Here is a 12,519-nt window from a genome sequence, read left to right as displayed (position 1 = left end):
TATGACAGGTTGGGTGGATAATAGAGGTGAAGATGTGAACTGAATAGCTAATTCTGAAGCAAAGACCTAGTTCTCCTGGATCAATGGTTAAGGTTACCACATATCCAGAAATTCTCAGAGCCAATCTCCCATAGACCCTGAAAGTATACAATAATTCTTGATACTACTGACAGTAATTTGACTAAGCAGCAGAACCCTAGTAGAATTTAATATGGGTTCCATTGTACTGAGTAGCTGATGTTGGAGTCCACAAATATGGGCAGAATTATATCCCCCTGTTGAAGTTGATAAAATTCAAGACTCCAACAACAACAGGAAGGGATGTAGAAGCTGAAAACTGAACCAGTGTGTAAACTAACAATGAATCCAGCTGGTCATTAATGAACTTGATTATCCAAAGAGTCTTCCAATAATTTGAAGTCAAAGGAAAACAAAATCTTGGATTTTAGAGTTGCAAGTCCATAGATTTATCCTGTTCAACCAGGGTCATTGATCCATTTAGATTAATTACAAACTCTGCCTAAGAACACTGAAATTTGAAAAGCAAATTTATAATTTGAGAGTCAGAAAATGTTTCCACCTGACAACAGTAGGCTAAATCATGAAGTCCATACAGTATGTCCCATAAGGCATAACTGTCCTTTCAAGTAACTGAAAAGTAGACCTTCCAGCATGAACCACAATATCTGTGGATGAAGGAAAAATAAAAATTTGCTTCCAGACTTTCCAGTAATCTAGTAAGTGAAAGCTCAAAAGCAAGTGTGAAAAGGTCCAACCATTGCACTCTTGAAGAACCAACAGAAGAAATCAAAAGCAGCTTATCCCAAAGTGACCTCATTATTTATTTTTTATAGGTTATTTAAAGACTGTGTTGAGCATTGTTTCTTGGAACATTCTGTCAGGTAAATTTATTTTGTTAGAGCAATGTTGATCTATCTGCTGCATCCAAAATAAGTGAACCTCAGCTCTGAGAATATGTAAAATCATGGATGTCCAACAGAGAGACTGAAAAGCTAACAGACTAAAAGAAGGTGCAAGAAAAGAGCAAATCTAAATTATCCCCAAGATGTTGAAGATCACTGTCAATTACAGCATCAGAGCACCCTGGAGGACCACTAAAGAACCAAATATATATCTCCATCTTACTATGAATAAGATCACTAACAATGAAAATCAATTAAATAGCAAAAATAATGTTCAAAGTATCTTCAAATTGATCATAATACTGGGAAACCCATTAACGGAGCTTTGTTGAGAAAAAGTGATAACATTATCTAAATGAGATTCTTATAATCAGTACCAGGATAAAGGCTGCACTGACATAGGCATAAAGTATCATGAGATAAATATCTTCAAGGGCAGTTGAGTGTGATATAAAAGACTGAAACAAACAAGAAAAAATCAGACCAATAATTAGATGGGCAAAGAAAGAAAACCTGGAAGTCAGGTAATAGTTTTAAGCATGAGAGAAGGTATGTTTATGAATTACCACGTATTTTATTTACATTATGTATTAGTATATCAAAAAAAAAGCACAGTAACAACTTCAAAGTGATTAAGAGATGCAAAGAAAATTAGCCCAGAAGAACAGCACTTCTTCATTAGATAACACCAAAAGATTACAACATGAATAATTTCTCCATTTCAAACAGTAAAATGATGTATACATGTATACAACAGTTTAAAAACCTATTATCAGTTATAAGTGTTCCTACGTTTTCATAAATTACCACAGGTTCAACAATTGAAAGGAATAAAAACTCTGAAGAACTTGCATAACTCTCTCACTATCCCCAGGTCAACCAAACTGTGATAGCTTTAGAACTAAGTTCCAAATCTCGATGATCTGCTGCAGATGAAAACCATACAGGTTGGGTGGTGAAAATCTAAACTGAATGACTAATCCTGACTCAAAGACTTGCAGTGCTCCTAGATCCATGGTTAAGGTGGTAACACACCCAAAAATTCTTGGAGCCCCCACAGACACTGAAGGTAACAGAGGTGGGAAATTAAAAAGAAAATTTTGTGTGTGTAAATAAATTTACCTCTTTTACATCTGAAAACTCATAAAATGGAACCTTTATGGCTTTTATTATTACTGTGATCACAATAACTTTAAAATAAAGTTTTACACTATGACAAACTAAAGCAATTAATGAAGGAAAAACCAAAGTCATACGATGAATTATAAATTTATAGTTAATTAAACTGAGTTAAACAACATTAACCCTTTCACAATGGGCCCAGTATAATATATACAAATTTGTCTACATATCTGCATACATTAAGTATTTACACTACAACTTTTGATACTGCATGCATATCTTAACAAAATTTGGTACACTTTTAGTTAAGATTACAATTTTTTTTCTATTTAAGAAAACAGATTTCTTTAATGAAACACATTTTTCTAAAGATCTCTTTGTAAAGATATTGAGTCTGTTTTGTTACTAGTCTGAGTGCAAGATGATTTCATGTTATGATTAAAAAACTATTCTTCATCCCACAAACCTCAAATATTATTTGCATAATCTTTAAAACCTCCTAAATACATTTCAAACATTTCTTTTCAGTAAGACTTTATATTTTATGTTATTTTCTATACCCTAACCACATGCGGTCTGTCACTGACCAACCTTGTAACCATCATAAAATAATTAGGAAATAAATATAAATTATGTTTTTTTGTGCTAGAATGACTACATATTATAACATGAAAATACAAATACTTAGTCTAAGTAGCTGAAGTCTTATAACATTATATATTTATATACAAATGTATTATTTTTTTTATTATATTGACCTTCCAGTCATGCCTGGCAAACATTACGTAACTTGCACTGACATATAATATAAAACTGGCCTCTAGTCTTCCCTGTCTTGGCTGGGTTTTAGTGGATTAGTATTTTGTAATGTACAGTAACATTTCAATTATTATACATTGCATATGTATATAGATATCAGAAATAAATTATTATACATTTTCTTCTTAAAATACATAACAATGAATAAAGAGTAAAGCAAACAATTATCTCTTCTAGCTATGACCTTTGAACTCAATTGCTGTTGGACATAGGTCGCTGAGCCTTTTAAAATTTTGAATGTGGCAGATACCAAGCAAAATGTTTTTTAGGTTTTACATATACAGTTGACTAACCAAAAAATTATAAATAACTCTAGTAATACTGTAGAATTCCACTATGATTTATTAAGCTTAGTAACTTAGGTTTAAAAAATACAAAACTTTTAGCAGACTAAAGACAAACTACCTTCTTTAACCTTGGTCTGAAAGTATGTGATAGCCTTTTCACAGATTAAAACAGCTGAGAAAACCACTAGGAGGATATTCTAAGCTATCGATTGGTTATTCACGTCATGTATTGAAGTACGTGTATGCGAGGCACCATTTCTAAAAATGGAAAGAGGTTAATGGGGCCCTATGTTTTTGATTCAGTATATAAGCCATATCTCAGTAAAATAAAAAAATGATATGAGGTTCTTATTTTATATTCTAGCTTGATGATATTGGTAACTTGAGATTCTAATTTGTACAAAACTACAGACTTAGGATTTTGACATCACAAACATCTAATTTTAAATGGTACTGCATTCAGCATACCATGCAACTCACTAAAATCTGTATTTAGGTGTGTTCTTTTAACATTTATTTTTAAATTATGAAGTTAACTCGTATGTAATTTGATTCCAAATTTACTGACATAAGTTCATAAAATAGTAGTTCAATAACATTTTTAATTCAAATCACATGGCCTTCGACCCACAACCAATTGCAAAAGGGTTAAGTATATCAAATATTAAAGGTAAAAAGTCTGCTACATTAAGTTGCTACTGAAAAAAGAAATCAAAGTCATATAAAAACTATAAATAAGTTTTGAGCTTAAAAGTTCAGCTACGTAGCCAGTACCAGAAAAACCAAATGGTAGTCACTGCTCTAGAATATTAAAGAAAGTCCACAATAAATTAAGACAGTTTTTTGAACTTGAAGACCGAGACACACAACTTATGCTATCTAATCAATGTAAAAATGTATTTAGTGGTTATTTACTATTGAAGGTTACTAACCTGTACTTAATATCCACAAAGGTGTTTCTTCTGTTGTTGCAAAACTTAATTCTCCTCCAAAAACACACAGTTTATCCTGTCAAAAAACACAATTAAAATACTATTTAGTCAACACAGACAAGTAATCATAATTCTATTATCTATTGAAAACTATCTTTTTTAACAGAGATATTTTATTTTAAATTCTTCCTCCACAACAGAAAGTGTACTGCTATGTTGGTTTTGATCTAAATCTTTTTAAAAGTAACAGTAAAATCATAACCACTTCAACAATTAATATTTTCCTTTTCCTCACTTATATAAATATTACCACTAAGAAATTATGAACAGTAACTCTAGTACACCCTCTTTATTTTTAAATTTTGTCTGTTTATAAGCAAATTATATATTTAATTTTTTTAAAGGGTTTAAAAATATTCCTAAATAATTCTTTAAAAAGGCACACAATTACATTTTTGTTAAGCTTGTAAAACTATAAATATATGATGTTTATTTCTTGTGTAAAAACTTAGCTGATTTTGTTAACATTAAGTCAAAAAGTTGCTCTAAGCTAATCAATAAATTTAAATATTTCTTTGCAATTTCTATCTGACTTTTTTATTGCAGTGTACAAATATTAAAAAAAGATTCAAGAAGTTTTACACAAAACTTCTAAAAAACTAGTGTTGGTTAGATAATCAAAACTAATGAAAGTATTTTACATTATTAAATAATATCTTCTTACAAGTATGATATTTATTCAAAATAACATCCTGACTTAACACACAGCCATAACTGTGATAAAATATGCTGAATGTTTTGGAATACACTTAATTCATCATCAGAAATATCTTGAAACGTTTAATATAGAAGAAAAAATCTAACAACCAGAAACAAACCTTGTAAAACAATAACAAAATATATAGGTGTACACTGATTTGTAATACATCAAGTTAAGTACACAGTAAATGAAACAGTTTGGTTGTTTTAGTGCAAAGCCTCATTGGACTCCAGCTCTGCACTTCACTGTAAATCAAACTCCAAATTTTAGCATTGTATGAAATGAACAATAGTGATAAAAATATATTTAATAAAGGTCTAATTAAAAAAAAAACATTTCAGCTATTGGGTTTCTTGTTTGTAGCAAAAAGAAATGAAATATTAATTCAAGACACAAAGATACATACTTAGAACTGCCCTTACATTACATATTAGAAAAACATTTAGTTGATGCAGTATCTGTAGATTTTTTAGGTCAGTCATTTCTTGAGATTAGTAGTTTATTATTAAAGCCTGAAAATCCATTGGCAATGTTAATAACAGATATACAGTTTTTTTATTGACTGTTATTTGAAAAAAGAAGGTTAAATAAGTTAAAGATCCACAGATTGATTGTAATGTGACATTTAGTTTTGTCAGTATGTATATATTACAGACACTGTGTAAGTGAATATGAACAATGAATGAAGGATAATTGAAAAGCAATCTTTATATTGCAAGAATAAAAACTCCTGTTTAAAAGCTATATCACATAAGTATATTTAAAAATAATTTGTATGATGCTGTTAAAGATGAAAAAGAAGTTGGTCAAGATGTTTTAATGAAATTAAAGTTTTTATTTATATTTTATATTATGATTAAAGGGAAAAAATTATTCAGTTTGCTAATTAGAGAGAAAGACTTGTGGAATTATTTTATGTGAAATAATATATAGATCAGTGTGTGTGTGTGTGTGTGTGTGTGTGTGTGTGTGTGTGTGAGTTTTTGGGGAGAAAGGTAAATACTTATTACATTATATTGATATATACAAATTTAATATCTAGAGAAGCCTTTATAAACTAGTTGACAGAAGAAATTAAGAAAACAAATTTGATAAATCAGAAAAAAACTGACAGTGGGATCATTAGCTGACACAACATAAGAACAGAAAGAGAAAAACTTACAATTCTATAATTTACAGAATACAATTCCTGGGAAAAAAGATTGCACTGGTTAGTCATATGAACTGATTTTATGGAGGTCATTACAAATGTTTAGTACTTCTTTTAGGTTGTTAGTAATAAAGAATGTTCTATACAATGTTTGGAACTTTTAGGTTTTTCCCCACTTTTTTATGATTAATGAAAATAAATCCATGATAACTTTATGAAACTATGGAGTGTTGTTCAGGAGAAAGTTCATTTTATTAATGTAGTTGCTTTTTTTTTCACCCAAAAAATAACAGGGTACCACAGCATTATTTTTTATTTCTGAGTGTCTTTGAAAGCTGGAAGTTCACCATTTTTGAATGGAGAGGAAGTACAGTTAATATTCAATTTAGATTTAGAGAAAAAAAAAAATTAAATATGATTTTCAAGAAATCACTGACTATGTCACTGGTTAAAGATTTTACAGGAAAGCCAAAAGTGTTAGAGGTAGTTCAAACATTACTGCAAGTCACCAAAGTAAAAATAACTCTCAATCAATGTCAGACAAGTGATCAATGATTAAGACAGATTAAATGTCTAAATCCAATCTAGGATACAAAATTTGTGAATCTTGAGTATGTATTTCTGGACTAAACTTAAAATTCTGGTGTTTTTATTTAAACTTTGTCTAGAAATCTGCATAAATAAGCAAAAATAACCAGACATATTTCTAAGTTCTTGATTTGTAAATCATATGTTTGAATTACAGTGCTTTCAGAATAAACATAGGGTGTTTATTTTATGTATATAATTGGTTATCTAGGAAATTTATAAGCAAAAATAACCAGACATATTTCTAAGTTCTTGATTTGTAAATCTGTTTGAATTACAGTTTAGAATAAACCAGGGTGTTTATTTTATGTATATAATTGGTTATCTAGGAAATTTTCCTGGTCTTTAAATCCATGTTTTTATAAATTCTGAATTGGTCGTTTCTAAGTCAATATGTCTAACTGCTCATTTTGACCTGTTCTCTTATTTTACCCAATCTAATGATTTAATATAATAAATGGTTTCAATTTATTTATATAACTTAAAATTTTCCTTAGTTAATCAATCTAGGTATCAAACATATCCACACTAATATTTCAAACTTCTCTGTATAACAGTTTGTAAGTGGTTTCATATGTCTGTTTGGTCTCCCAACCACTAAAAGGAAAAACAATATAATGATCCACATATTAGTTTCACACAAAAAAATTTACAAAAGTTTTTACTTTTACCATAAAGCCAGTTTACTTTATCTAGGCAGAATAACCACTGTATCTCTTGTGAAGCAGTCTTTGCCACTATACCCATATAGGGTTAAATAGCTGCTTACCTGGTATCAAACCAGTTTTACACAAATAATATGATTTTACTGTGTCAAAAGGGTTTTCAATTTTTAGCTAACTTAAACTCTTTATACAAAATTATGTTCACTTTTGACCTTGAAGTAAACAGCTCATAAATAATTCTGTTCATAAAGAAAATAAAAAAAAAAGTTTTCCTACTTCTGCAGATCATCACCAACAACTATAACAGTTTAAAACCAGTCATACTTATTCAAACATAATCAGGAAATGTTTCTGAGCAGAAACTCTAAAATTTCTACAGTTTTACTAATTTACATGAAAAATCATTCTTATTTACCAACCTTTACAACAAATTGTCACAAGAAAATTTTAAACTTATTTACTAGTAAATTCTTTCTTATAAATTCTAATTACATATCAAATTATGTATTATCACAAAATTTCTTCCCATCATAACCTGGGGTTCATAAAAAATATTTTATTTCAGATTTAACTGAGATTTATTTCTGAAGCTATTTTATTATAAAATTCTTTCAACATAAAAATTGACAACTGCCACTCCTTTGTTCATGGCTCATATGAATATGTGCATATATATGACAGCAACACTAAGTTCCACTTAAAAGCAGTTTCTAAAAGTTAGGAATATCTAACAAAAGTTATAATTTTCCTACACTGAAAATGTATTTCCAATAAAAACTTAACCCCTCACAAGATTAGCTATTCTTGTTTAATGCTGCCCTCTAACAGCAAACTTTTCACTAATACATTTCCCAAATGTTAAATTCCTCCTGTTGGAAAAAGTCATTTGATAAATTTGGCTCCCTCCACACTCCCTTACCTAACCCTCACTTTGAAGTTTGGCAGAAGGAGAGAACAGAAGGGGGTGGGAAGCATGAGAAGAGATAAGTATCTGTTGGAAATATATTTTGAGTGTAGAAAAATTATAACTTCCGATACTGTACTTACCTCAAAAGATTGAACTCATTCATTGAACTGGAAGAGGGACTGGTGCATGAGAGAAACAGAGATATTCCTAAAAGCATCCAAAGAATACCTTTGACCATGATGAGAATATAATATCTGAAACACAAGAGCAAGTGCTAGGTGTAGCATGGTTAGGACTCGGACCATACACAGCATCCAATACCTCCTCTATGGGGAACCAATATTCTGTGAGGATGAAGACCAGGCCTGCTTCACCTCAGTCACAGGAACTGGGGATTAAGATCCTCAACAATTCTAAGATATTTCTAATCATGCAAGGACTTAGGTAAATTTGTTCTTTCTAATCCAAAACCTTCACTACAGGGAACCAACATCCTGTGAAAGTATGATGAGGACACTCAATCGAAAGGGTGAACTTCTTATGATGGCTCAACTCCAGGTATGTTAAAAGTATAATCATATGTAATGTTTTGGTTCACTATAATCTAAAACCTCTTCTATGGTGAACCAACATCCCATGAAGGTAGGATGACGACACCCAACCTGGACAAGCAAACCAGAGGAGGCTAAGTTGTTTTCTGTTTTTATATTGGTACCAGCACAAGCAGAACATCATCATCCTACTCGCAACTGAATGTGGAACCCATCCAGGAAGGAGCCTCCATGGTCCACCATCCCAATGACTTGAAACTGGAAAGCAACAAAGACTCCTGTACTCCACTTGAAGAGAAGAAGAAATAATGCATTGGGGACTTTGGAGGCCTGTGATCACTGGAAACAATCCAATAAGAAATCCTGTTTTGGAAAGAAGACCATACTAAGTTCTTCACAAAAGGCATGATAGGAATGGGCAGTTATCCCTGTTTACTTTACCTACATTGTCCATGTGTGGTATGGTCTGTATGAAGTAAATTTTGCAAGGTTATTCACTTACAAATGATCTTCGATCTTATGGAACACCCCATTTCTACTATGACCATATGAAGCCATAGATGAGAGCATGCATTCAACACAGCATACATATGCAGATTTAAGAGCTAAAAGATACCTAGTCAAGTACCACTTGCCACAAAGAGGGATCCACAAGTGAAGCAAACAGGGTCTCTAAAAATGAAAACAAAAGGATAACTTACCAACTATAATCACACTGTAGTCTGAAGCACAGCCACAGGCAGAAGATGAAGCTTCAAAGTGATGAAGAACATTAGAGATAAATTTACTGGGCATGGTCCACATACCCATCTGAAGAATCTCTTCCAACAGATGACCAAAGTGGGAAGCAAGGGAAAAATGAGATGACAAATCTGCTTGGATGACACATGAAATAAAGAATGGGACAAAAAAGGAAGAGAAGAGTATATTAAACTGACCAGATAGCTAACCCAATCATGAAATGTAGATGGGGAAAGATTGCAAAGAGAGGAAGACTACCAAAGTATAAATAAACAGCAACATGCACCATGGAAAGCCATGCATGCAATATAACATTCTAAGGTCATGACAGGATAGAGCACTCTATCTGGATAAGAATGGGAGTGAAGATGAGAGACAAAAGGTAAGGAAATAGGTGCAAAAGAAGAGCCACCTTAATGAAATGTTGAAGCCTTAAGCAAAAACAAATTATCTAGATAAAGGAAAAGATAAGTGGGATAGAAAAGTGTACAGGAAACATCCACTGCAAATAAACCAGAGAGGCAGCATCCACTACCCAAAAGGAGAAAGAAACAGGACTTAAGGGATAAGTGAAACAATGAACATAATAATAAGGATTCAAAGGGAGGGAGAGTCATTGCATGAAGAATCACATGAATCTAGTAGTGGAGGTTACTTTAGAGTCCTCTGAATCCAAAAGAAATGCATAAGAATAATTAGAATACGGGAAGTAAAGACCTTTCACAATTGGTGGAAATGGGAGATATGGAAAAGAACAGCTCTATAACCAGAAATCAAATATACCCAAGATCCATGGTAAAAAAGCTATGTCAGGAATTCAGCCACCTGAGCCAATGAAAGAGTGACAGCTGAAAATCTTCTAACAGAAGACCAACTGTGAAAGACTTTCCATCTATGCTGGTAAAATGCTACAGATAAAGAACAAAGAAAAGTGGTTAATAACAAAAAGATCTCACTTGTGAATCCAGAGCTCTTCCCCAAGGACTGGATAAAAGTCATGTGTGAAGAAGTAACATGAGAAGGTTAGGATGGAGGGCTGGGGACTGAGGTTGAAGCAGAAGAGTGTGAAATAGAGAAAGAGGCATGAGAGGCTTGATGTACAAATGTTGAAGCCTGGGAAACTAGCCAATGAATGACTATCAGAAAGACCCAGAATGAAATGGATTGTACCAGCAAAATCACTCAATGTAATAAATAGATAGGAGAGTTCACATTAAGGTATTTGTGTGACCAATCCTGACTGAATGCATCTACCACCTGAGGCTAGGAATGTAAGACATGGGACAAGAAGAAGAGTAATTTGGTATTGAGATCCATGGCATATACACCAAATTGGGGTTGATCCCAAAGCAGGCAAAGGTGTTTGAACACCAACTGATCTAAAGATCACTCAATGAGAAATATAAAGTCTGGGCTTTAAAGACGATCCACCACAAGATTGAAAGCACCCAGTACATGACAAGCCAGAAGTTGGACATGATGTGCCTTAGCCCAGAAGAAAAGATCTCTAGTTCAAAAACAAAGAACTCTGGACTGAGTGCTCCTTTGGTGATTGATATGAGCTACCACTGTGAAATTACCTGAAAGAATCATCACCAGATGGGTGAGTAAACAAAAAAAGAAAATGAGGTAAGGCACAGCAAACAGTCAGAAGCTTGAGAATATTGATATACAAGACATGTTAATCTGTAGACCAGTCTTGAAGAAAAGCATCTGAGAAAGGATGGATATCCAGGTATGGGGGAGGCAGTGGTATCCCAACTGATGTATGAGCTTTAATGAGTCATTAATGTAGATAAACATTTATGGAAAAAGGAAAGGAAATACTGGTGAAAAAAGGATCCCATGACCATGTTGAGAAAGAGAGAGAAAGAAGAGCTTAACCTGCAAGGTGTCAAAAAAAAAAATCATAAATGAACCAAATACTGAGTGGATTGAAGGAGTGACTTCCCCAGTTTGATTATCCATCTTACCCTGAATAAGTAAGTTCACCTGAAATATTGACTACATATTGCAACATAACTTGATGGGCTAACTTGTCAAAGAACATGAGCCAAATGATAAAATAAACTATATCAATGTACTACACAGACTGTAAAGGATAAATTTGATTCCTACTATAAGAATCAGGAGAACAAATACAACTAATTAATGCATAGAAGAAAAGTGCAGAGCTAGACAAAACATGGTACGTAGGTTAGAGAACTGTCAAGAAGACAAAGTAGAAAATCATATGGATCTTCCCACTCTGGAGGTTCGCCACTTGAGAAGTGAGAAGTGTAGTAGAAGGTCATCCTGCTAAAAGGTTAAGTACATGACAAAAATTGGCAACATCCTGAACATCATGAGAAAGTAAAAAAAACCATGATTTAAAAATTGGATAATCAAACTTGGCTCTAGAACTCTTAAGCACAACAGAAATTGATTCAAGGTATAAAACTGAAAATGCCTGAGATAAAAAAGTACTGAAACAAACTGCAAACTCTTTAGGATTAGGGATAGCTTACAAATCCTGTCCTTAAAATGTTGTAGGAAATAGCTTGAACAAAAGATTAATCCTGTTCAAAATTATAAAAAAAATTGGGTGTTTCAGGAAACTGGCAGATAATTTATTAACTGCCTAAAAACACTGATCAATGAGCACTGAAATGCAACCATGGGATCTCATTGCACATTAGAAGTGGACTACATGAGTAAAGTAGTAGTAGTGTTCCAAATATTTATAAAACCAAAAATGACAATTATTTAAGAATTCATACAAATGTTAACAGTGCAACCATCTGAAAGAAAATTTGCATTATGACAGGAAAGTAGAGCTTAAATGACATCTTTTGGTGCACAAAAAATAAGTCAAATAGAAGATGACAGAGTAAGAGCTATGGGTAAGCTGATGCATGCTCCACATTGTTTAAAGGTCATTCATTCAGAACTTTTAGCCACCCAATTATTGATAATATGAGATAAACTCTACAAAGAAATGATTTCAGCATTTCATAGGTAAATCTGTTTGACTTAAATAATGTTTTCAACATCTAAAGGCCAACAAATCCAAGTAGTTGTGGAAAATTCTTTTC

The 12,519-nt window shown here is 32.3% G+C and overlaps 1 protein-coding gene across 9 annotated transcripts in view; it reads right to left on the bottom strand.

Annotated features, from left to right (window-relative positions):
• Window positions 1-12,519, bottom strand: part of LOC143246196 (uncharacterized) — a 67,147-nt gene that overhangs the window by 44,548 nt on the left and 10,080 nt on the right. For all 9 annotated transcript variants that reach the window (XM_076492439.1, XM_076492445.1, XM_076492446.1 and 6 more), the window contains one exon: window positions 4,084-4,159. In XM_076492439.1, coding sequence (XP_076348554.1) covers window positions 4,084-4,159 — 76 coding nt within the window. The remainder of the gene's footprint in view (window positions 1-4,083; window positions 4,160-12,519) is intronic.

Source organism: Tachypleus tridentatus, chromosome 3 (genome assembly GCF_004210375.1).
Source record: "Tachypleus tridentatus isolate NWPU-2018 chromosome 3, ASM421037v1, whole genome shotgun sequence".
Taxonomy (NCBI): domain Eukaryota; kingdom Metazoa; phylum Arthropoda; class Merostomata; order Xiphosura; family Limulidae; genus Tachypleus; species Tachypleus tridentatus.
The sequence above is the reverse complement of the archived record's forward strand: the minus strand, read 5'-3'. Positions and strand labels throughout refer to the sequence as shown.